The sequence below is a fragment of the Grampus griseus genome (genome assembly GCF_964374135.1).
Source record: "Grampus griseus genome assembly, chromosome: 1".
NCBI lineage: Eukaryota > Metazoa > Chordata > Mammalia > Artiodactyla > Delphinidae > Grampus > Grampus griseus.
The window spans coordinates 39,085,153-39,112,588 of NC_139017.1; the positions used below are offsets into that span (position 1 = coordinate 39,085,153).

Here is a 27,436-nt window from a genome sequence, read left to right on the forward strand (position 1 = left end):
CATTTTATTTTATTTTTTCTATTGAATATATACCCATGAACATCTTCATGTGTATTACTTTTGGTTCTACTAAATTACATCCCTTAGTTAAATCTCTATCAATAACATTGCTAACTTAAGTTATATGAACCCCTTTATCGTGTTTGCTATGTATTATTTGATTCTTCACAAAAGGGCTATTTGAAGTTTACTAGCTATGTTAGGCTTTCACTTATAATATCTCTAACTCTCAGAGTAATGCCTCATCATCAGTATCATTATTCACATTATATAAATGGCAAAATGGAGATTTAAGGGTAAAATAACTAGGTTAAGTGAATGTAGCTAGGAGACAATACATCTGAAATTTGAACCCAGGACTGTCAGATTTCTACTTCTTTTCCTATATTTTGCTTTTTCTCATTCATTAACGTATTCATTTGAAGAAGTATAAAAATAACTATACAGTGAGTTACTTACAAATAGAGGTACATATAAATTGTTACAGAAAACCCAGTAACTGAACGTCTAACTGTATCTGAGGTGAAGAGAAAAGTTACAATATTTTTAAAATTTAGATGATTAACATATGTAGTTAAAAGGCTGTTGTACTCACAATAAATGTATCTTCCACTTTTGCAATTCCTTTTCCAAATATGGTTCCTAGTTGATCTCCAACTCCAGCCAACAGAAAACCAAAGAGGGGAATTCCCAGTAAGGCATAGATGATACAGAATATTTTTCCCCCTTCTGTGCGTGGTGAGATGTTTCCAAATCCTAAAAAACACAAAGAAGAAGAATTCAGCTGTTTATAAATGAGTAATAGTTTAAAGCATATGACCTCAAGATTGATTCAGAAATTCCCAAATATTATAAGATATCAATCCTAGATTTCAACTAATTAAGAATTGCTTTATACCACATAAGCTTTTAATGCAAAATCCTCTTATAAACAAATATTTTAACAATCTACAAAATACAGCTAGTGTTCCAATTAAACTAGATGATGAAAACTGAGGGAATAACACATGTAATAAAGTCAATGTTTTCATTAAATTTACTTCCACCTCTCTATACTGCTAATCCTGTCGACTACAAAGTTTTCATTGCCATTTACTAAGAGTGTGTTGCCTTCATTTAAGAGTATTCAAATATGCTTAAATTATTTAAAGTTTAATAACAACTTTTAAATTTTGTTTCCATTCAAGTACCTACAAAAAAGCAATAAATAAAAACTTAAAATTACGAAACCTTGTTAAAGTTCTGAGGATTCTGAAGGCTTTTCAATTTTGTGCAAGGATGGCTCTACTTGTTATGATTAAATCAGCTCAACTTTATTCCCCCCCTTTTTAAGAACAAAAGCAATGTCTACAAACATGTTTGAGGTAAAGAATGCATGTTTTCTAGAAGTACATAGAGTATTTTATTTGCTATGTAATCCTCTCATTGTCTTTCACATTAAATTAATCTGGAATTTTAGTTTTAATTTCCTCTTTTACTCAAGAATGTGGATCGGGATTTTAAGATTGGCATTTTGTTGCTACTTTCTAGTTTTACGACTATAACTATCAAAGAGTATGGCCTGTATGATTTTTACTTTTGGGAATTTACTGAGATTTTCTTTGTGGCTTTATAATGGCCAATTTTTTAAGTTTGTTTCATTGTTTTTTGAAAATAATCTGGATGTTCTATTTGTTGGAAACAAAAAGGGTATATATTATCAAAGGGATTCGTATCATCCCCCCAAATGCAGTCCTAATGTGGCTCCCTCACAAAACTTGCCCTGGGGGAGGAGAGGATGGGCTAATATTTGGTCATTTTAGCGCATACATTTTCCTCCCCATAATATTTCCATCTTTCTCTTCTTCCTATTCAGTCAATTTGGTATTCATTGCTAGTCAATTCATCTATTGAGGGTTGTGGGTTTTTTCAAATGTATTTAATTTTCAAGAACTTTGCCTGTTTTCATTAGTCGGTTCTTATGCCATGAAAATAACAATTACATTCATTTCTTTGTTTTAACAATGTTGTACCATAAATTAACTCTATTCCCTGAAAGAAATCCTACACTTCCTTCATTTAGGTGACTTTCTTCAAGTGTCTGAGAATTCCTGGTCATATTTTCATACTTGTAAGCACAGTATAATAGTAGTTTGGTTAGTTTTTGTGGCTGAAACCTATTTCCCAGCCTCAGTGAGAATCGTGGTTGATCTGGTGGGGCATGTAAGAGTCTCTTCAAAGGAGTGTGGTTCAAGTAGTGTTGGCCGGAAAGAAGGGGGCTGGCATCTGATTGGCCCTTCACATAGATGTGTACCTCACAGAACTTGAGAGCAAGGTTTCCTCATTCCTCATGGCAGCCTCCAGTTCACAGCTACCTTTCTGCTTCTCAGACCTGCTGACTGCTTGGGGAACATGATGTAAGCTGTCTACACATTTAACTCATTTACCTTCCATCTGCTCTTATCTACTAATGCCTTGGAATGCTGAACATCAGGGCAATATGTACAAAGGTCCATCCAGGGCAAGTGTGAAAAAGGCCGAGAAGTCTTGGATCAAGGTAACTTGAAGAAGAAAAAGCCCATCACAAGGGTTAGACAGAATGCTTAAACTGGACTATTTGGGACGGTGCACCATTTCTGTACACTATCCAAGATGGAACTCAACAAGTTCTACCCTGTCCTCTATTCTAGCATCCATAAGCAGAATACCAATAACAAGAGAGCCTCGCTAAATCAGCAGTGTGGACTGGTTTGACCTGGGTTCTCTGATTATTACAGAGAGTCCTGCTAAGATCCAACACTATTTTATTGCCTCTCCAGATGAATAACCATGTGACCTGAAGCAGGACAGGCATCTGAGTTATCCCATACCATCCCATTTTCTCTTCTTGCATAAGAGGACGAATGCCTTCAAAGTTATATCCATAAGAAGTAACCTACCTCCAGAAAGGGTCAAGGATCAAAAAGAAAAGATACAACGTTTTCTTTAATACTGACTGTGGCATTGCTATAAATAGGCTCTGCAGTTTGTTTAAAAAATAAAAGCCTGAGTATCAGAGGGCTCAATTTGATCTGCCCCACACAAGTTAAAAGGGCATAGGAAAAAAGGGCTCCAACTTTTCATCCATCACTGACTCAGATTCGGCCCAGAAGCCACTGGAACATCTTCAGAAAAGGGAACAGAGGACTTCCTCAGAAAGTCTATTTATATCACAAATGAAATGGCCCCAAATCCAAAGAATTCTAGATGTAAGGAAAGCCAATCACCTTTCATTGATCAAAAAACACAAACCAGTTCCTTGTGGCATCTCTGTACTTCCTCTTTATCATCTCCAAAGTTAGCAGAAGGGAGAATGAAGGGAGTAGGGTTGAAGGATCCTGATATGATTCTTCTCTGAGTCTCTTCCTGCTTCACCTTCCAAGTGTTTCTCTCAACCCCGTTACGCTGAGCTCTCCAGCTGAATCTGTGCCTCAGAGGTGGCTGCCCTCACACAGTCACCCAGTGCACACACACAAAGTCACCTAGCCATTTTCTGACATAAAGGGCATGCCAACGACACCCTAAACATCTGCCCAGGTGACAGGATCACGTGGTTGTTCAGGGGATGTTTCTCACGTTTTCTCCTCTTCCCTGCATAAAATAAGAGTGGTCTCCTCTCCGTGGATACACCACAGGGTCTAACCCAAGAACAGACCCTGGTTAAATGACTTGATATTATTAATGGACTTACAAAAAGTATCCATTGACTCTAAGCGATACAGTATGCCAAGCTTTTAAACTATTAATCTTAGTGGTTGTCTGGACTTCCTGACCCTTTCCCGTGGTTAGTCAGCAGCACCTTCCTTGCCTCAGGGTGACTGTCTTGGCAAGAAGAAAAAGGAAAAGAAACCATATTAAATTTTGTTTTCTTTTAACTCCTAAATTAAGGTGTTCACGCTCAAAATGCTTTGCCTGAGGAGAGCAGCTGTCAAGTTATAGCATCACATATGCTTGGCAAGAAAGTTATAAGAGCGGCAGGCAATCCAGCTTCCCAAGAGCTTAAGGGAACAGACAAGACTGAAGATTGATGGGGCCTGACCTTGGAGGAGGCGGGGTGAGGCAGAAACCAGAGGATAGGACCTGGGAGGAGGAGGGCGTTTCAAAGATACCCTGAAGCTGTCTTGAAGAGATCAGTGGTTACATTCTCAGGAATTCTGCAAGTCAGCTGACTTCACATTGATAGTATGAAATCAACTGTAGAAGGAATACTTACACCTCAGAAATTGGCAAGCGCTACAGTTTAGGGCTCCCCCCCCCACCCCCAGCTACCTAATATTGACCAATACACTACAGAATAAGACAGAGTCAAATCTGAGAGACCGTACATAGTCTGTGCTAGACATCTGGATGGAAGCCTGTAGGCTAACCCCTGACATTTATATAAATACAGCACCAGAATAGCTATCATCTCGTCTTCACATCACTTTAAGGGAAGGGCTTTCCGCAGAAAGCTATTGCAGGTCCACTGTAAGTGGATTACCTAGCAGGAGGCCCATATATGTCACCCCATCTGAACAGCCCCAAGTGGACAGGTCACTTTTCTGGCAGAATTTATTAATACTACAAATAAATAATACCCCTTCAAACACTGTGCACATTGCAATTATTTAATTATTTGCAACAATTGATTTAATACCTCATTCCTCACTTGACTATGAGTCCCATGAGTATAGAGACTGATTTATTGTTTACTTGTATGTTGTTAAGACTATAATTCCAAAACCTTACTGGCTTATTAACTAGTGCATTAATTGACAGTCAATAAATATTTCTTGACTGGTTGACTGACATATAAACCTAAAAACTTTACAAAACTTTAGAAAGAGGGTAGAGAAAAATAAAAGCATACAGAGAAATGCAATGTTTCTGTATGTGAACTCATAAAAGAACTAAATTTCTCTCCCACTAGTTACTAAATTTATTATCTTTGCAATCAAAATTCCATAGTTTTTAAAATTTTTACAACCTAATGAAATGATCCTAAAATTCATCTGGGATAAAATTAACAATAAGTCAATAAATATTTAAAAGCATGACTAATATGAGGCAAAATTTACTTCCAAATTAAAACTACGTTATCTATAGTTTTAATAATTAAAACTATGTGGAGAATTAATGAATGAAAACAACAGAAAGCATAGAAAAGATCCAGCATATAACTGAATGTACTGTTTGCTAAATATAATATTTCATATCAATGTAGAGTTAGAGAATCAATTAGAATTGATTATTAAGTAAACAATGATGGGGTAAATAGTAAGCCACTTAGAAATAAATTATGTCCTTGCCTCATGGTATACACTAAATATTACCAGATAGATTAAATAATCAAATATAAAGAAAATGTGACCATAAAATATACATGAAAGGACAGGAGAATGATTCTCTAAATATAACTCCTAGGGCAGAACCATAAAGAAATGAAGGATAAATACAACTACACAACAATATAACGATGCTGTATGTCAAAAGAAGAACACAAATTCTATGTAGAGGCAAAGTGTTTTTACCGAGAGGCAGTGCAGAAAAGACCCAATCGCCTCTGCTACTGGTCCTACCAGGGCTCTTCTTGACCAAACAGGCAAACTTTCACTTCACTTTCAGGGCTGAAGTTGTCCTGAACCTAACATGTCTGCATTTGTGATCTGAAATGTTCAAATTTAGACTTCTGCCTTTCATCTCCAGCCTTAATATGTAGACCTTGGGTTGTTACTTACAAATATACCTGTTCCTGGGAAATATCAAATATCCATAACGATACATTGATAAACCCCAAATACATTATTGGTTATGAGTACTTGGAATATTTACTGAAAGACTGTCAAGTGGCCAACTTTCACAAACAAGTTCACTTCTATTGAAAAACGTCAGACTAAACTTGTAATAAGCAACACTTGGATAATAGCAGCTTTTCTACCCTCTGCCTCAGACTGCCTGAAATTAAGTACCATAGTTAAACTGTTTAGACTTGTTGGCTGCAGCATACATACTCTAGGTTTAAGAGCCCTATTTGACTAATAGGCAGTTCATGCAGATCTTTAATCTCTTAGCCAGCTTCCAATGTAGAAACAGTAGTTTATGATTACATTTATTGACAACAGCAAGGATAAAAGCAACAATAAATTGAAATTGCATTCATATAGTTCATTCTAAAGTTAAACCCAGCTTAAAATACACATCTAAGTAATTCTGACCAAAAATTTAGGAAGTAGGTTCTATTACCCCAATCTCACGGAGAAGAAATTTAGATAAGAAAAAATGCATTACTATTATTTTACGTTTGATCAATTTTATATCATAGGGTAGCAAGTTCTACACAGAAAAGAAATCAAATATCACCACAGCAATAAGTATGATTTAATTCTGTTTGATGAAAAAGTATTCAATAAATATTACATGCCAAACACTGTGCCAAGATACTGTAGACACAAAGATGAAGAAAGCACTGCTTCAAAAAATTCCAAGTTATTAATAAAATCAACTAAATACGATATCGACCAGCTTTTCTTTAAACATTAATGAAGGTACACAAATAGACAAAGATTTGCTACACTGAAAACCAAAAATAGCAATGTGTGTGTGAGGAATACTCCCATTAAAACACTGCACTTGGGCTTCCCTGGTGGCGCAGTGGTTGGGAGTCCGCCTGCCGATGCAGGAGACACGGGTTCGTGCCCCGGTCCAGGAAGATCCCACATGCCGCAGAGCGGCTGGGCCCGTGAGCTATGGCCGCTGGGCCTGCGCGTCCAGAGCCTGTGCTCCGCAATGGGAGAGGCCACAACAGTGAGAGGCCCGCATACCGCAAAAATACCCCAGAAAACAACACTGCACTTAAAAAGCTGGGTTAGCATAAGTTTGGTCCCATATTTTACTTGGATCTCTGTAATATAAGAGGCCAGCTAGGAAGTGGCTAAGCTAGGTCTATTCAAATACTAAATCTACTCAGGTACTCTCAATATGCAGCATTTAAGCACTGGTAGTAGGACAGACCCAAGAAAAGCCTCGAAATAGTCTATACTGAGACATAAAATGTTAATGTCATGTGTCAGGAAATTCTGCAAGGACCCGTAGATAAACAGTGAGAAGTAAAAGGAGAGTGAAAAAGAGTAGAATATAAACCACTCAACATAAGCCTCTAAACAAAAGTCTATGAATAATGCAAATGCTAAGAAACAAAACCACAACCAACCACTAAAGCAGGAATTTATCTAAATGAGAATAATTTCATGGGACAGTCTGAACTTAAATTTTGAAAGAGGTATATTAGAATATCCAGAGATAAAAACAAAATTTTTAGTGAAATTATGCGATAAAAAGGTATAAAGATATGAATAGACAGATAAGAAAGGGGATGTGTAAGAAATCTTGGAAATGAAACATACTAATTTTTAAAGAAATAAAATAGATGAAATAGACTGATAGAGGTGAAGAAAGAATTAATGAATTTGAAGGTGATGTTGAATAATTCATGAAGAACCCAACTCAGAAAGGAAAGGGAACTTAAAATTAAAAACATGAAGGAGGCCTTTAGAGACAGAGACATGAGAATTACAATCATGTAAGTCCAGAAGAAGAAAATGGGATGACTAAAACAGAAACAGTATTTAAACCGAGAATTTTCAAGAACTGAAGATCTGTGGATCCATATTGAAAGTGCACTCAGTATTGAATATGGTAAATAAATGTAAAATCCACACCTAGACATGTAATAGAGAAACCAAAGAATATTGGAATCAAGATGAAATCCAAAAAGCTATCAGCTAGAAGGAGGGAAAAGATTACTTAAAAAGGAACAATGCATGAGCAATAATAGTCATTGTAAAATAATGGAGTAACATCTTCAAAGTGCTGATAAAACATAACCATCATCCTGAAAATTTATATTTAGCTAAACTATCAAAAAATAATGAGGGACCTATTTTAGCAATTTTCAGACATATAATATCCAAGAAACCTTACCATCCAGGGAGCTCCTACTAAAATAACTATCTAGGTGTGCTTGAGAAATTATATACTTCAGAAAAAAGAAAGGAGCCTAGTAGGAAAACATAGCATAGGAGAAACAAAAGTGGGCAGAGAAATGGGAAAAGAAGTCAAAAATTTAATCAACTACTAACTGCAAAACATATGCACACACAGAAACACACACATGCAAACACTAAAAGTAAACAATGGACAACAGTAAACACAATGGATGGGAAAATAGAGGTTTAATAAGTAAGTTAAGTGTTGTTTGGCTAACATATAGAATTAAAAGTATTAGCTAAAAATGTGTTAAAGAATAATAGCAACCACTATCGATCCAACAAAAGGGTAGAAAAATAGGGAAAGAAGAAACAAAGAAAGAGGATGACATAACACGAATAGAAGAAAACCCAAATATATCAACAATCACAATTTATGTAAATAGACTAAAGGCAAAGACAGGGGTTAGTAGAGTATATAAAAAGATCACAGTTCAAATAAAAACAAAGGGATAGAAAAAGTCTTGTTAGCAAATTCTTATCCAAAGAAAATCAGCATAGCAATATTAATATCGATCAAATAGATTTAAAGGCTACACACTCACATATGAGAGTGACTATGTACTCTAATAGTAGAGATGTTATAGTAATCATGATTCTGTATGTGCCAAACACCATAACTTTGTAAACTATTAAAGCAAAAGCTGACAAAATTATAAGAAAGTGACAAATCTACATTCATTCAACATCAGAAAAGCAGCTAAAGCAATATACCTCATTTGCAGATTGAAAGGGAAAACAATATGACTATCTCAACAGATTCACTCATTCAACTTATTCAAGTAACATTTATTGACTGCAATGTGTTAATCATTATAAATACAATAAGTGAACAAAAGAAGAAAGTCTTCTTTGTTCAAATGGAGCTACTCTAGTTTTGGACAGTAAAGAAAATAAACAGAATAAATTGTAATTGTTAGAAATCATTACATGGTGTAACAAATAGAAAAGAATGGGAGTTATTAGGAATATAGCATGTAGGATTGTAATTTTAAATGGTGTGGTCAGAGTGGGCTCCACGGAGAAGGTGACAGTTGAGGAAAGATTTGAAAGAGGTGAAGGCAGAGGGCCATGGAAATATCTAGGGGAAGAGAGGAATGAGCTGGTGCAAAGGACCTGAGGCAGAAGTGAGCCTGGCACATGTGAGGGAGACTGAGGAGGCCAGTGAGGCTTGAATGACAGGGGACGGTGGTAGGACCTGCCAGGGCCTGATTATAGGGGTCTAGTGTAACCTCGAAGGCCTCATAGGTATAAGGATGCAGAAGAGCATTTGATAAAATTGATCGCTCTAAAACAGAACTAGAAACAGAAGGAAATTTATTAACCTGGTTTTTGTTTTTAAACTCATTTATTTTTTGGCCACACCACGCAGCATACGGGATCTTAGTTCCCCGACCAGGGATCAAACCTGTGCCCCCTGCAGTGCAAGCATGAAGTCTTAACCACTGGGCCGCCAGACAAGTCCTTAACGTGGTTTTTAATATTCTGTGGAATCACTGTGCCGTAGTTTTTTTGTTTGTTTGTTTTTGTTTGTTTTGGGTTTTTTTTTTGCAGTACGTGGGCCTCTCACTGTTGTGGCCTCTCCCGTTGTGGAGCACAGGCTCCAGACGCACAAGCTCAGTGGCCATGGCTCACGGGCCTAGCCCTTAACCTGGTTTTTAATCAAAAAACTAATAGCCAACATATACTTAAGGTGAAACTTCCAGGCATTGGCTTTAAGATCAGGAACATGAAAAATACCTCATCATTATGACTTCTCCACTATACTGTGAGTCAATGCTATAGAATTAGGGAAAAAAAGGTATAAAATGAGAAAGTACAAGTTGAAGCTATTACTATTTTTTGTACAACATGCTTGTCTATGTAATAAAGCCAAAAACAGGTATACTGGATTCAAAGTCAAGAAAACAACAACCCAATAATAATAAATACTCATATGTGCTTATTATGTGCCAGGCACTCTTACAATCAGTTAAACATACTGATTTGTTTACTTCTCACAATAACCAAATAACATATGTACTCCTATTCTCATTTTTCAAATGGAGAAACTGAAGCACAGAGAGGTTAAATAATTTTCCCAAGATTACACAGCTAATAAAGTGGAGGAGCTGGGATTTAAACCCAGGTATTTTAGGTCCAGTGTCTGGCCATTTATCATCCACAACACAACATTCCTATACCCCCAGAAAAACCAACCATCAAATGCAATACAAAATCAAAAGATCTCTATAACAATATTAATAAATATATCTAAGAACAAATATAATAATTAATATATAAGTATTTTCTAGATAAAATTACCAAAAAAGTTACAAAATAAATGACATAAAAGGCCTGAAGAAATGAAGAGAGCTACAGATATCAGTTTTACCAAATGTATGTTAAGTATAATGCAACTGCAATAAATATTTTGAAGGATTTTCAGTGCAAGTTGATGGAATTTTCTAAAAGTAATAAAAGAAAGTAAAGGACCAATAGCTAAGAATATTTGGGGAAAAAGTGAGGTGGGAAGATTTGTTCTACATGGTATCAAGACTTACTAGAGCTATTAGAAAGCAATCTGATTAACCATCTGTACCATTTATTATAGTTCTTAAAAGCTAGGAACAGAAAATTACTGTCTTATCAAGACAAAGAATATCTATCTCAAAACATTTAATATCATACTTAGTATTAAAGGTCAACAAGAGGAATCCCCTTAAAATCAGGGGGAAAAAGATATCCATTTTACAACTATTATTTATTATTCTGAAAGTTCTAGCAGGTTTAATGGCAGTGAACATATAAAAGGAATAATTATTATAAAGAAGACAAATATTCATTGTGGATGGAATTAAATTTCTAGTAAATACAGGAGAATATTGAAAATTGTCGAATAGAGTAAAGCTCAGCAAAATTGCTGAATGCATGATAAATATGCAGAAACCAACAGCATTATTCTATTTTAACACAATCTCAGATGTGCTAAATGAGATGGAAAAATACCTTATTTTCAATATTTAGGGAAATATGAAATACCTAAAAGTAATCTTATCAAGACATATGGAAGAGCTTTAGAGAACAGCTTGGGCTAGTGTAGAATGGGATGTAACAAAACATAAAAGAACAGAAAAGACTAGAATAAGGTCAGAAACAGCACATTCTTTTTTTTTTAAAGCATCATGAATAAGTTGGAAATTTTATAATTATGCAGTTAATAATGCTGAGCAAATTGGTTACTATTTTGAAGAAAAAAATTCACTCTGTGAAAAGTAAGTACCATGTAAATGAAAGATACAAATAAATTAACTAAACTACTTCTGTATTGATTCCCTCTGATTATGTTTCGTCCTTTACCTGAAATGCACACCCTCCCCCCCCACCACTCTTCACCTGGCTGATCCCTAAAATTCCATCATTACTTAGGTTAGAAATTAATTTCTCCAACAAGCCTTCCTTGAGCCCTCACTACATACCCCCAAGACTGGGCTTGGTCCCCCTCCTGTGTACACATTTCCTTTAACCTAAGACTTACCTCACTAGATTGTAATCATCAGTTCTGCAATTAGAAGTTCTGTGAGGGACCACGTTTTAGTTCTCACTGTAGCCCTAGTGCATTTCCATTGGACATCTAAATAAATATATTCTTCCTGAAACTCCCTTTCTACTCTCTGCCCCTCACTGCAGCCCTCTCTCCATTCTACTGAGGCAGTTTCTCATTTTTCAAGTGTTGAGGATTTCAAGAGTACCTGATTCGCTTTTAGAGCTTGGACCTAAAATGTTTTCAAACAGCTGGTTCGTTGTGGCTCTCGTGAAACCGTGGGGTTATGGAAAGATGCTCATAAAGGTATCCCTCTACTAACTCTCTTGTTATCCTTAAAAATCTCTTCTGCGCACAGGTTGTGATTCGAGATTTCTCTTTATTGTGTTGACTTCTGAATAGTACTTTTCCTTTTGAAACAATCAGATTAGCATATTTCATCTCCCTCCATCCAGTAATTCAGGATTTTGTTCTTAGTGGATGACCAGCAGATAACTATCATGTTAATTCACTTTGTCTTGCCACTCTTTTTCAGTGACCTTTTTCTTGAGTAACTTATGGATTGTCTGATAAAGACTTGCTTTAAGGAGCATTTTTTCATAGAAGCCTACCCCTTCCCCAGCCCTGACTTCCCCATATCAGGTGTGCTGAGGAGGTTCCTGACTCTGTGTCATGGAACAATACCCTGACCCAACACGTATGGCCTCACCACCACCATCTTGTTAGATTTAAATCAGTCACCAAAGGGCCAGAGTCCTCAAGTCTTCCTCAAGCTCACATCCCAAAGCCGTATGGCTCTGTAGGCAATGAAGCAGATCCCCTCTCCATCACAACCCTTCCATTCTCCTTCCCTGATTCTCAGTGGTTACAATGCCACTACTTCAGGGCATCAAAATAGACTGACTGTGGTCTTTTCTCACCCAAATCCATCTCAGCACAGTCCATTCTCCCTAAAGCACTGTTTCAGTCTTTATACTCCATAGTTTGTAAAACCCGTAGGTGTTCCAAGGCCTCTACTTGCAAACCACCATTCCTATTTCCCCAAAACTCCCTGTTATGCAATTGTTCTATCAATACCTTCTGGTAACACCAGAGTCATCATTATTCACTGAAAAAAATAAGCTAGACTCTTCTGATTCCTTACATTTTTTATGTTGTTTGCTCCTTCTAACTTGTACAAATGCGGCCCTTCAATTGTTATTTGCAACTGTTTCTGTCCTTTCTGCCCCCACCCCGCCCCATACACCACTTTCAACACACAGTCATTCCTTTCCCTTTCAACCAGCTGTGATCTTGCCTTCTTTCAACACACATAGTACTTTCTATTTCCTTTGGAGGGATTATGTATGACCCTAACATGAATTCTTACCATTTGGTTACATGCTTTTTTCTCTCTTCTGGACGACAAATTTCTTGGGAGCAAAGACACTGTTTTAATCATTTTTCTTTCCTCTACATACAGTGTGTGGTGCTTTGCTCATAGCAGATGTTCAAGAAAATAAGTTGAATTAAAAAGAAATGCCTATGGATTTTATTAATATCCTATATTTTATTTAATAGACATGCTCAGTTCTAAATGGTTCTGCTATACTAATTTTTTTACTCCTTTTAATTTTATTCAGGACTGACAAGAAAAAAGAAAGTTATTGATTTGTGCAAATTTTATTTTTTAAAAAAACCCCTAAAAGTAACAATCAAAATATTATTTTAATATAAAACAATTTAAATTACTTTAGATGCAGAAAAACATTAATATTGTAGGGCAGGGCTTCCCTGGGGGCGCAGTGGTTGAGAATCCGCCTGCTGATGCAGGGGACACGGGTTCGTGCCCCAGTCCGGGAAGATCCCACATGCCATGGAGCGGCTGGGCCCGTGAGCCATGGCCACTGAGCCTGCACGTCCGGAGCCTGTGCTCCGCAACGGGAGAGGCCACAACAGCAAGAGGCCCGTGTACCGCAAAAGAAAAAAAAAAAATTGTAGGGCATAAGAATAAAATGTTGGAGGTGGGGTGAGGAGAACAACATAAGTTCAGAGTGTACTCCGTTAGCAACCTAAGAAAAAGAGGCAGCTGTTCAGAAAACATAGTGAAATGATAATCACACCTGGTCTTTTTTAAAAAGCTAGTCAAACCCGCATCTCTGCCATATAAGCAAAGAAGCTAATCGAACACTGAAGAAATATAGTTCCAGAAAAGTATGATTCTAATTAAGAAACAACTAAACAATGTCTTGATAAAAAGATGCAACCATTTCAGAACTTTCACAAAGTAGTGCATTGTTCTTCTAGATCATTGGTTTTAAACCAAGGGTACACATCAGAATCACATAGGAAATTTTAAAAATCCACCCCGGAACACCAAAATTATTGTCTTTCACTGGGAGAGGAGGGGAATGTGCATATGTATTTTAAAATATCTACAGAAGTGATTCTAATTTACACCCTATGACAGAGGCAGGGTTTTATGGGCCTAAAGCGATACAATATGGGGGGAGAGTCTCTTCAGGAGAAAAGGATACAAAATTAGGAAGCAAACGGTATGTAGGGTGACCTTGATTAGAGTTCCTCTTTTATCCCAGCTATGGTATTACTTTATTACTATATTTTCATTACCAAAAATAAAATAAAGATAATTGTCATTACCAATAATAAAAATAATGGCCAACACTATTATTTATTGAACATTCTCTCTCTCTCTCTCTCTCTCTCTCACTGCATGACAGATACAATGCCAGTCCCTTCATATGTACACTTAATTCAACTTTCACAATCCTATGAGATGAAGTACAACTAATTATCTTCACTCTGAATGTCGAAACTGTTTATTGAAGCAATGTGTTCAAGGTTAAACACTTACTAAACATTAAGGCTGAGATTTAAACTATTAGCTCAGTCACTTAGAGCACGTACTTGGGATCAAGGCTACAAATACCGTTCCTCAAACTTATGGGCTCAGTTGTTGAATAACCTGAGTATGAACTATACACTGGACATACTATTCTGCAGGTACTTGCTGTTGTACCTAGTCAGGCTGGGAAAGAATGTAGAGATGCATCAAAACAAATATGTCAGTTAAAGGAATTAAATCAAAGGGTTGTTCTGACCTTTTGTTTCACCATGAACATCATTCTGCCTTCCTCTTGGCCCAGAAGCCACTGGCCTGCAGTTCAAACAGTATTTCACAAGATGGCTCCCTTGCTATTTTTAGCTGCAACTTACATCATAAAAATCCTACATCACCGTTGAATAATGGCAAATCTATAGGAAGTTACATATTTCTTAAGTTGCTTTTTGATTTTTTTTGTTCACAAGATAGTTATAAAATCTACAACTGAAGCTAAATGTTGAAGGAAAATTCTCTCACAAAAGAACTGTGCCAAAGAACAACAATAATAATCTACCTGCATATTGTTTCCAGCTTTTTATTTAATACATTGAAACTGCGTCCTATCCTCTTTTCAGCTATGAAAACATGTGGGAGGAAGGAGAGAGATCCAGTGAGGGAAGCAGGAGTAAGAGAACACATTGAAGTAGCACTAGAGCTTCACCCACCACCCCACTGGTGAGAACATCCTAGAGTGCACAGGACAAGGTAAAACAGCTCACTTCAAAGTCCTTCTCAGTCCCCACGTGCCTCTCACAGTGAGAGCATCTCCTGTTCTGGACTGGATTCTAAGTGTGCATTTTAATAAAACATGACCACTAAATGTTGGCCAACTATTTCATCTGAAGCTCAAGCCAATAAACAGAGATCTGTTCAAGGTGTAATGAAATGATATTTCTATAAATGGTAGGAAATCCATGTGCCATTTAACTGCCTCTTATTATCTGGTTCTCCTCTTATCCGAAGAGGGGAGAAAAATGATCCAGCAGCATCAGGAAGTGGGGAACTATTTCTTAGCAAGAAATCTGGATAACTTACATTTTTCCACATATAGAGAGAGATTATAATCAGGGATCTGAATTGTGATAATGCATTTTCTGGAAATCACACCTTAAATGTTATTGTTAAAAGAATCTTCCTATAAGAACTTCAATATAATTTGATCTTATCTTCCTGATCATACATGACATCAAACAATAAAATAGCAATAAAGAAAAGCAATAAAGAAAACCATACTACCTACTGGAAAACATTCTGTCTTTGATCAAACTTTGGTCTGCCTCTTCTGAGCTCTTGCTGTGACTGAGCCTTGGGTTCCTGTGTCCTTTTTTGTAAAGTCCAGTTCTAGTAAGAATCCTGTTGAGTCAGTTTAGCCAGAATCCCCCATCTTCAGTATTTGATCACCCTCGATATCTGATCAGTTTCCTTATCCTCCCATCATCGTTGCCCAGGTGATATCTGATTACCTCTGATAGGCCTTTAGCAAGAATCCTGTTAGGTCGGTTTGGCTAAAATCACCCCTTACTCCCTGTGTTTCCTTTTAGTAATTTTCTATCCACTGATTCCCCACCCTGCTCCTTGGCTATAAATCCCTACTTTGCCTTGTTGTATTCAGAGTTAAGTCCAATCTCTCTCCCCCACTACAAAACTCTGTTGCAGTGGTTCCTACACCTATCACAGTGACCCTGAATAAAGTCTGCCTTACTATTTATTTAATGAGTGTCATTAATTTTTTTAACACTGTAAACAGTCAAATGATAAAACTATACAATTCCTCTAAAAGGAATATATTAGACATAATAAATGCAATTTTTTTTTCTTTTTCCGTTTTAGAAAGTTGGATCTTGGAGGACATTCATAATCTGAATTGCCAAGAAAGCTACACTATCTTTGATATGCAATAATTTTCCTCAATTGCAAACTCACTTAAATCTACCTTCAAGCATACTGAGGGTGGTATAGCACAGTGACTAAAACTGTAGCCTCTAGAGCCCAAATATCTGGGATTGAATTCTAGCTTTTCCACTCTGTCAGTGAGAAAACTACTAAAACCAAACAAAAAAACCCTGTGCCTCAGTTTCCCCATTTGTAAAGAGTAATGAGGATTATGTGATATACTACACATAAAGGACATGGTATGGTGCTTGGCACATGGCAAGCCGTCAATGAGTATCAGCCGGCTAATGTTACTTTTCCAGCCATAAAGCATGGCTCAGGTACTACCAGTGGTGCTCTGAAGAAATGTCCACTGTTGAATGAAAACAATGGTGGTAAAAATGGTGATGCTCACGCTGACACTACTTTTCCCACTGAAACACGCTTAGAGTAAGGAGGAGTTGAGCCAATATTCTTTTTCATGCTTTTCATTGCGCAGATTATGCCATGGAACAAAAACAGCTATTTGATACCAATCAAATAATAGACGAAGCTCTCTATGTTACCGCAATTCACCGTTTACTGTCACAGCCAAGCAGGCATTGGCAGCTATCGGGTATGTCATCCTTCATTAGCAAGTGGTAAACATAATAATTGGATCACGGCAAAGCCTGTTATTTTGGAGGAACTACTTCAACATCTCTCACGGGACTGATGGAAAGTATCTTGTCTGAGATGGCCTAGTGTTTTTCTATATTCACAATATAAAGAACCACAAATTGAGAGGGAAAAGGCACCTGAAGTTTTTAAACAAAATCATAAAATGTAAGAATTGAAATGGCCAATGGAATTCTACCCCATCATTACACAAATATGGAAAGCTGAGACTAAGAAAATTGAAGTATTGGTAGTAATTAGGTAGCAGAGGTTGAAGAGACAAAATGCAAAGTTTTCAAATGTTGAATGTCCATATTTAATACAATTTAACATGAAATTATGGTGTAAGAACTATGCTTGTCTTGGCTATTACCTTGGGGCAGTAATTCAAAACTCATCAACTACTGTCAGTGTCAGAAAGGAAAAGAGAGAGAATGTGACAGCCAACCTACCTGAAAGATGTATAATTACCCAGATACTGAACTTAAGTGACGACAGCTGAAGCTAGGTCATTTAGATGAAAGAATACATCACCCAAACCATTAAGGGACATTGTTTAAACTCAATTTAAATTTAACATCCAACATCTTTTAAGATTCATCTCAGATATGAGATTAGATTTCCATGTGTTCTTTGAGTTTGACAAATTAAATATCTTCAAACTAATTTATTTGTGTATCTTATTTTTTAAAAAATACACTAAAAAAGAGGTACATTTTCATGTTTAAAAGCTTCATACGCTCAGCATCAAGACAGTAAGGCCATTCAGTCTAAGTATCATACAAGGTTTTCTCACACATAGTAAAGGTAGATATACCTTGCTCAATTCAATATTTACAAGTAAAAAGTGTTGGAGGATCCATCAGAGCCCAGTGCTTTTCAAGATGATTTTCTGCAAATTACTTGTACATTTCCCAAAGGTAACAATGGCATCATCCTTTCACCTAGAAAGGTAGAGTCTTGAAACTAAGTCCTTAACCATTAGGAGGGAGAGATGAACAAATACCATCAGTACACAAAAAATTTATGGTAAAACACATATACCTTGCTCTTCTCAACATATGACACAATACAGGTCAGAGGGTATGAATGCTGACCCTGCAGCCAAGCTCTGTGGGTTTAAAACCCCACTAATGCCACGTACTCACTGCATGACTCAGGCATGTTATTTATCTCAATGCCTCCCTTTGCTTATCCCAAGATGGGAAGAATGACAGCAACTCCCTTATAGGGTCGTGGCAAGGATGACAATGTTTGAATACATACGTAAAGTACTGAAAAGAGTACCTGGTACATACTGTTATTTTTTTTTTGCTATTATTATATTATTACACGAGGGACCATACAAAAGACAAACCTTTCAGTCCGATGCCACAATTTTCCTGACTTCTCAATGTCTCTTGGGTTTTATAGGTCTTACCAATCTACACCTCTTACATATTTCTGTCAAGGAAAGAACCATCAGAAGCTCAAATAATCCACCTCATAATAGTTGGTGACTCACTGATCATGTGCTATTAATTTTTATTGGTTCTGTCCTACCTAATGGAAATCTTTGCTTTATGTGGGTAATTTCCTTTGCTCTCTAGAATTTATTTTCCACAATTTCCCACAGATAGTAGAATATGTGCTCTAAGCCTTGGGACTAGGAGAAGATGGTGGGGAAAAGCCCATCCCCCAAACTCTGGGAACATTTGAACTGGAAAGAGGTATAAAAGGAAATTAACACTGACTGAGAATCTACTATAAGGGCGGGACTGTGGTATCCTAGGCACTTTGGGTATATTTTCCTCAATTAATTCCCAAAGTAAAATTCTGGAAAAGATGTCTCAAAACTTATTTATACTAAGGCTCAGAAATGTTAAGTAAAACACACGTGAGCATTGAAAGTGACACAGTCAGAGTTTAAATGCACACCTATCTTACCTCCAAGCCTTGTCCTACTATGGAAACAGGCTGCCTGCTCTTGGATACATCCCACTACCCCTGCCCCACCATGGACAGACACATACACGCACAAATAGTTCCATTTTCTGTTTTATATATTTGGCATTCATAAGGTTTAATTTAAATGAAGGATTCCAGGGGTGGGGGACAGGGAAGGAGTACGAACATCACTGTTCCACACTACCTTGTATCCTTACTTAATTTCTTACACAGTCTCATTTGAGCCTGAAGTGAAACACGAACACAAAAAAAGATAATTACAAGGGCTTCCCTGGTGGCGCAGTGGTTGAGAGTCCGCCTGCCGATGCAGGGGACACGGGTTCGTGCCCCCATCTGGGAGGATCCCGCGTGCCGCGGAGCGGCTGGGCCCGTGAGCCATGGCCGCTGAGCCTGCGCGTCCGGAGCCTGTGCTCCGCAACGGGAGAGGCCACAACAGTGAGAGGCCCGCGTACCGCAAAAAAAGATAATTACGAGAAGGCCTGATCGTGCCCTAAATGTGAACCCTTAATACATTTTTCTCTTTTCTGTAATCTCTTCACAGCTACGAAGACTATCTCAGATTAAGTCCTTTACCCTAATTTCAGTCTATTAGAAAACCTAATCCTGGAATGCAAGTAAGAAATCAACAAGACACTCCTAAAGATAGCTCAGGACAACAGCTATAAAAATACTGTTTCCTTGTTTCCATAACAATCCAGAGCCTATAGATAGAGAATATGGAAGGATTTTCCACTCAGTAGAAGGAAGTGAACTGAAATGTACTAACTGGTAGCTAACTATACTTATGTTATCCTGCTGCTAAGCCTGCCCACATTGAATTAAGTGGAAAGAACTTCTGAGGCTTCCATTCACACTCTGTGTTCACAGTTTAGAAACACAAATCCAAAGTGAAAACAAGTAATATAAAAAACTGGAAAAGAAATATCATCTTTTAAACTCCTTTAAAATTGTGCCTTCCCATTCCCAGCCTATTTTCCTGGTCTAGTTTTTTTTTTTCCTTTATCCAGTACCACTTTTTAAATTCTTATATTTGCATGCTTTTCTTGTTTTTGTTCTGTTTAATTTTTATTGAAATATAGTTGATTTACACTGCTGTGTTAGTTTCAGGTATACAGCAGAGTGACTCAGTTATACACATATATGTGTATGTGTATGTGTGTGTGTGTGTGTGTGTGTGTGTGTGTATAGTCTTTTCCAGATTCTGGCTTTGTAGGCCATATAGCCTCTGTTGTACTATTCAACTCTGACATTATAGTGTGAAGGTAGCCAAAGACAATACTAAAACAAATTGATGTAGCTATATTCTAATAATTATATAATAGGAGGAAGGCTGAGTTTTTAAAACCCAGAATGTCAGGAATGGGGATGGTAATACTCTAGTTTTCTAAAACATAACATTTCTTATCATGTTTACAGAAAACAATTCAGAATCTGCAGGAGTTTGGAAGAACTGAAAATATTTGACACTATAATATCACTCAGAGCTCAGCAGAAACATAAGATTTTCTTATTTTTAGAAATGTATTTTCACATGGTTGCTTTCTGAGCACTATACTCAGTTCTCTAAGCAGTTATTTAGTTGGCCAGCATCTACATGAGCATATTGCTATGATGTTTCTAATATGGTATTTTTTCTTAATTTTTGAAGTGCTACAAAATGTTACTATCAGTCTGAAAATTAAAACAGAAATTATTCAAGCCAATGGCTTTAAACCCTTTTGAGAATGACAGACCATTTTGAGAATCCGATATACATTTTGGGCCCTCTCTCCAGAAAAGATTATAAGCCCTTGAGGGTTACCCTTCCAGAGGTTCACAGAAATTGAATCACAAAGCTCACTTCAGTCTTTACTGGACAATGAGGAAAAATGGAGAAATACAGAATATTCTTTTAAAATGATCAATTTTAACTGCACAGTAGCTAATTAAGCATTATGAAATATATTATCCTTTGAGTTTTCATGAAATCCTGGGAGATGGCAAGCACAGCTATTATTATTCACCTACTAGGAAGTCATTTGGACTATTCACATGAGGAAATAATTCAGAGAAGTTCAATGATCTGGTCAAAATCACACAGTGAATAATGTTAGAATCAAGACAAATCCAGGTCTTCTATTTACAAATTGTATTTTTTTCCTTGTTTTACACTTTTCTTTAGTCCAGTGGTCAGCAAACTTCTCCTATAAAGGGCCAGATAGTAAAAATTTCAGCTTTGCATGCCATATAGCCTCTGTTGTACTATTCAGCTCTGCCATTATAGCGTGAAGGTAGCCAAAGACGATACTAAAGTAAATGGACGTAGCTGTGTTCTAATAATTATACAACAGAAAGAAGGTGGGATTTTGCCCACAGGGTCATAGTTTGCTGACCCCTGCATTATTTTGCTTGTACATCAAAAGTAAACTCAGTCGTTTAACTTACTTTCCTAAATCGTTTTACTGTTTTTGTATCATCGTGATAAGTGATCACTACTAAAATGCAGTTGGCCCTCCATATCCTTGGGTTCCATATCAGTAGAGTCAACCAACCATGGATCAAAAATACACAAAAGAAAAATTCCAGAAACTTCCAAAAAGCAAAATTTGAATTTGCCGCATGCTGGCAACTATTTCCGTACCATTTACGTTGTATTTACAATTATTTACATAGCATTTACATTGCTTTAGGTATTGTAATTAATCTAGAGATGATTTAAAGTAAATGCGAGGATATTTGTAGGTTATATACAATCACTATGCCATTTTATTTTTTTTAACATCTTTATTGGAGTATAATTGCTTTACAATGGTGTGTTAGTTTCTGCTGTATAACAAAGTGAATCAGCTATACATACACATATATCCCCATATCTCTTCCCTCTTGCGTCTCCCTCCCACTATGCCATTTTATATGACTTGAGCATCCATGGATTTGGATATCTGTGAGGGTTCTGGAATCAATTCGCCCTTGGATACCAAGGAGTGACTGTACTCTAAATGCTAATGGATCCCTGTATAATATCACCAGTGACAGCAAAATCTCTGCCAAGAAGCTAAAATTAGAATTTTATATATTGATTTTTATTTTCATTTTGAGATAGTTTCACTGATGAAACCACTGTATAGAGAGATAATTCTGGAGCACAATCCTTCACTAGCACAATATTAGATGTGAAAAATGAAAATCCTATTGCAGTGATGGAGTTAAGGAGACATAGTTTGAGAAAGCAAATTGAAATATAAACTATTTTACTTTATTTTATTATAATGTTTAATTTATATTATATGTTGCCTTAAAATATAAATTATATGTTGCCTTAAATATCTAAGAGATATATATATTCCACAAAATATTATATTTTATTATAATGTTACTTATTTTATTGTAATGTTTAATTACTTTGTATATCAAATAACATTCAAGGAGGTATCTAATTAGTATATTTGTTTATGGAAGTTATTAGAGCTGTCACAAAATATCTTGGTTCTTCTGAGCATAAGGTAGGATAGCATCTCCCCACCTACACTCTTGAAGTTGGTCTGACCAACGTCACGTGAGTAAAAACAATATGTGCACGTATATGAAGCATGATTAGCCAGTGTTCAATTTCCCATGGTCTCCTTTTTTTTTTTTTTTTTTTGGTACACGGGCCTCTCACTGTTGTGGCCTCTCCTGTTGCAGAGCACAGGCTCCACACACGCAGGCTCAGTGGCCATGGCTCACGGGCCCAGCAGCTCCGCGGCATGTGGGATCTTCCCGGACCAGGGCACGAACCCGTGTCCCCTGCATTGGCAGATGGACTCTCAACCACTGCGCCACCAGGGAAGCCCTCCCATAGTCTCCTTCTTATGAGCAAGAACAATGGGCAGGGCCCTCCTGTTGACCCACACAGGTCGTACAATGTGATCAGGAAATAAACTTTTTATTTTGTAAAGTCAGCAAGATGTGAGGATCATTTACTACAGAAAATAACTTAGCAGATTCTAATATAGAGGCATAGATTTTTTAAAAAATCATATAGAAAAAAATTTATAAAAATATTAATTTTTATTCTATTCAACTAAGAGTAACACCTGTTTCATTATATATTATTCTGACGATCACATTTGGGATTATCTAGGTATCATTAAAATCAACTCATTTCATTAGGTCAAAACAAATTAACTAGATTAAGAAACTAGTCAAATCTAACACTTAGCATTTGTGAGAATAACTGGTTTGAGCAAACCTTAATTATGTGAAGGCAACATTATATATATTATAAGAATTAAAATGTGTGGATTAAAGCTTTAGGAAAGAATGTATTTTCTTTCTTTGTTAACATTAGTAATAGAAATAAGTGTAGTATAAATTTTAATAAAAATTACTTTAGTAACAAAATTAGCTTACTTTAAATTAGTATGCTGTGATTCAGTGTACAAGCTCTTTTTACATACATTATTTAACCTTCACAACAGTTCTGATTGTGAGAAACACTAGCCCCATGTGACAAATAAGAAAATTAAGGATAATAGAAGAACTGTGATTTGCTCAAGAATATAACCCTAGCCAGTAGCAAAGGCAGAAACCTAAACTTAAATTTTATGAAATGAAATCTGATGTTCCTTCTACTGACTCACTCCTTTGAAAAAAACAGGGAGCAATATTTTCATTCTAAGGTGCACTACGGAAGTACAACTAGGTTAAGTGTCTGCATGAATATGTACAGCACTTTATTAACTTGCAGTATAATATTTATTAGGAGGTCATGTCTACATCTATTTTTTATGCATCAAATGATATTAAAACAGAGTTTCCCAACAGTTAAAAAGATGATGTATGACATCTTTGTTAGTTTTATTAAGTAAGTAGGACATGAGCTGATCTCTCAGAAAAGGATTTACCACGAGAAGGAATTGTTAGTACAAATGAGTTATAATACTCACTATTTTATATTCATGTACATTCCATTGAGTGAATGGACCATAATTTACTAAAGCATAGCCTTTATGTGGGACAGTTTGAGTGGTTTCCAGTTTTATATAGTATAAATTACACTGGGATAAACATTGTCAAGTATATGGCATTTTTTAATATTTTGGATTATTTCCTTAGGATAGATTCCCAGAAGGAGAATTACTAGGTTAAAGGGTATGAACATTTTTATGACTCTTGAAACACATTGCCAAATTGCTTTCCAAAAAAAGGTTATATCAATTTACAATGCCACCAGCAATACAGGAAAGTGCCCTTCTCATAATATTCTCACAAGTATTTGGCATCATACAGCTTTTTTTTTTTTTTTTTGCGGTACGCGGGCCTCTCACTGTTGCGGCCCCTCCCGTTGCAGAGCACAGTCTCCGGACGCGCAGGCTCAGTGGCCATGGCTCACGGGCCCGGCCGCTCCGTGGCACGTGGGATCTTCCCGGACCGGGGCACGAACCCGTGTCCCCTGCATCGGCAGGCGGACTCTCAACCACTGCGCCACCAGGGAAGCCCCATACAGATTTTAGATTCATAAATTTTGTAGAATTATATATATATATATATATATATATATCTCTCTTAGATTTTTAAGGCAACATATAGTTTAAATAACCTCCAATTTCTAATCTGTCCTTTAACTGTCTATGACGATTTGATATTTTTATAAGTCTATTTAGAATTATATGTGATGTATATTAATCTTTTTTCATAGTACAAACTGCTTTGTCTATTTTGATGTTTCAGCTTGGTGACTGCATGTGTATGTGTGTCAGGAAGCGTACAGAGGATTCAATTTTTGTACCTGGTCAAATACATATTTTCTTCTGTGATTTTTTTTTTCTGTTGGTTTTTAGCATAGCTTATCATAACTCATCTCTATCTATATTAAGTAATCAAATTATTCTAACTTTCCCAAGGAGTGATTTTTGAAAAACTTAACTCTTGAACTCAACTGTAATTTATGTTGATGTATAAGGCATGGTTCTAAGTGATCTTTTCCATGTTGGGAACTAGTTACCTCAATATCATTAACTGAATGATCCTTCATTTTTCTATGTTTTAGATGAAGTCTCATTTGTTATATATTAAATCACCTAATTCTTATTCAAAAAAACAAAGAACAAAAAACAGAGTTTTCATTAAGTTATCTACAGGTACCACTGAAATTACTTATTAAAACCTGCACTCTTTAAACAGGAGCTACTTAGGCTGATTATGATTTATTCCATACCCTTTCTTTCTTTTTCCTTCTCTTGCTGCTTGCCTTTGGAAATTTCACTCTTTGTTAGCATCTCCAGTAAGGGAAACTTAAGCTTAAAGAGGAGAGGTACAACCCATCAACCAAATTTGCCCACGTTTACTGTTTTTGCTTTAAAAGTAAAGTTAGAAGGGGAAGAAGTTTAAGATTAGTAATTAACATGCATTTTTTGATGACCTGTGACTTTCAAAAGTTCATAATATCAATATTTTCCCCAGTGGTACTTTAGAACCAAGAGATGGCTGCGTGGAATTCCTTTGTGTTTAGAATTAGTCATTATGTGCATCTTACCTTATGTGCATACAAACCACAATACTTACACATGGACCTAATTTGGCACAGGTACTACTTTTGTAAATACCATGTTATTTTTACAATACCACGTAAATAACAATGCCAATTTTCCAAGAGTAAGATTGCACAAGTCTAGATTTTTTTTTTTAAAGGATTGGGAAGAAAACAAATATGTAGCATAATTACTAGCTTAAAGTAGACAGGCCCAGACAAATGTTATTACGTTTCTTCCCTATCAAATGCAATACTTGAGACAATTACAAAAATATTTTTCTAATAATCATCTCACCTAGTTTTAATCACATTCCGAGCAATATTTGCATATCTAGTGGTCAATCAGATGCTCTATAAAATCTATAATCTATGACAAACGTGCTGCATTTCATATAGTGGTTGGGAAGGGGGAAATGACAAGATTAAAAATAGATTCTGTATTTATTCAGGGCATGAACTTCATGACAATTCTTTGCTTCCAATTTTGGGGTAATTTCATGATCACATCATTTGACAGTGACTGATTTCCCGAAGATTAAAAATATGTTATCGCAAACTTTTCAAAAGTAGGCAAAAATATATAAAAGTATATTTTGTTACAGAATACAAGCAGTTCCTGCCTTGAACACACCCAACACGTGGATGACTACTATTGCAGATACCATAGCCAGCCCTCCTCTTACCGGCACTTCTGGGTTTTTTTATATCTATACTTTCTTGCTCTGCGTTCTACTACCAAATAATAATAATAATAATAAAAACACTGCCTCACTCCTGGGAAGATTACATCCTTAATGCTCCTAAATCCCTTTCCAACTAGCACAGGATTCTGAGTACTAAGTGCTCTGAATTAAACCTCTTTGTGCTGATTAACATACATACGTAATGAGAAAAGATTTGGAGTCTATAATACTATAATTATTATGCAATAATTCTGCTTTACTGCCTATCAAATATAATTTTGCACTCTGCAATCTTAACTACCGTTCAGAAGGCATTTTCTCTGAAGAATAAATGCATTTTAACTTAGAAAATAAACCTATGTGAAGGTTCTTCTGAATGGTAGGAATTGATGTTAATATCCTGAGATAGGTTTTATTTTCATTAATTTTAGTGGATGGGAAGAGAAACAGAGCATCAAAGACCCAAAACAATTTCTTAATTTCAACTTCTGTATTTCAGCTGCACAACACCAGAAGTACAGATTTTGGAAAAAGAATTATCTACTTTAACAAACCGGCATAAAGAAAAATGCAATGAGATTGTGGAGTCAGAGCTGGAAGTCACCTTGCAAGATTACCTGCCTTTTAAGCTGCCTGAAGGAAGCTCAATGTTTCCAAAATCCAATATGCAGTTCTCAGAGAACAGCCAAGAGACCAGTGAAATGCCATAGAATTACGAGTCTACCAAATTAATAAGATAGCACCCAACACCCAGCGCTGCAATGACATCATCCCCCGGGAAAATGCTGACTGTCAAATTCTACACCACTGCTTCAAGTCTGTTCATTTCCGAGTTCAGACAGTGGTTTCACGAGATTACAAAATTGAACAAAAAAGATCTTACACCTTTTCCCTCACCTTTTAAGTTATAGCTTTTTTACCAACAGAAAGGTCCTAGACTCTCTGCTAAAGATATGCACAGGCTTTACAGTTTTCAATAGAGCCTTGGCATTTCCAAAATTGACCTCTTCTTTTTATCTGGAACTGTTTGTTAAAACTTTAACTTTTTTCCCTGTTTTTTTCTAATCTTTCTTTAATTTTTCCCCCGTTTTCTAATGCATAATTAAGCATTATGCTAAACAGGTAAAATAAGAGTTGGCAGAAAATCTGTGACCATTGTCATAACAGCTTCAGCAATTCAATAATTCAATCTAGGTAAAAGGAAACTGAAAGTCCCAGTGGCTGATTCAAAATACAGAAAAACTAAACATAGAAACTATATACCTGAATCCAATCTCTATAACTCAAGGAGTGGAAAACAAGAGTGCTTTGTAAATACGAGAAATGTTACTCCAA

General features: G+C 36.3%; 1 protein-coding gene across 3 annotated transcripts in view; it reads right to left on the minus strand.

The window, feature by feature from the left end:
• Positions 1 to 27,436, minus strand: part of KCNK2 (potassium two pore domain channel subfamily K member 2) — a gene marked incomplete at both ends in the record, with an annotated part of 226,035 nt that overhangs the window by 77,345 nt on the left and 121,254 nt on the right. For 2 of the 3 annotated variants that reach the window (XM_082649731.1, XM_082649732.1), the window contains one exon: positions 596 to 756. The exons of the other annotated variant lie outside the window; for it this stretch is intronic. In XM_082649731.1, coding sequence (XP_082505857.1) covers positions 596 to 756 — 161 coding nt within the window. The remainder of the gene's footprint in view (positions 1 to 595; positions 757 to 27,436) is intronic. 3 annotated transcript variants of the gene reach the window in all.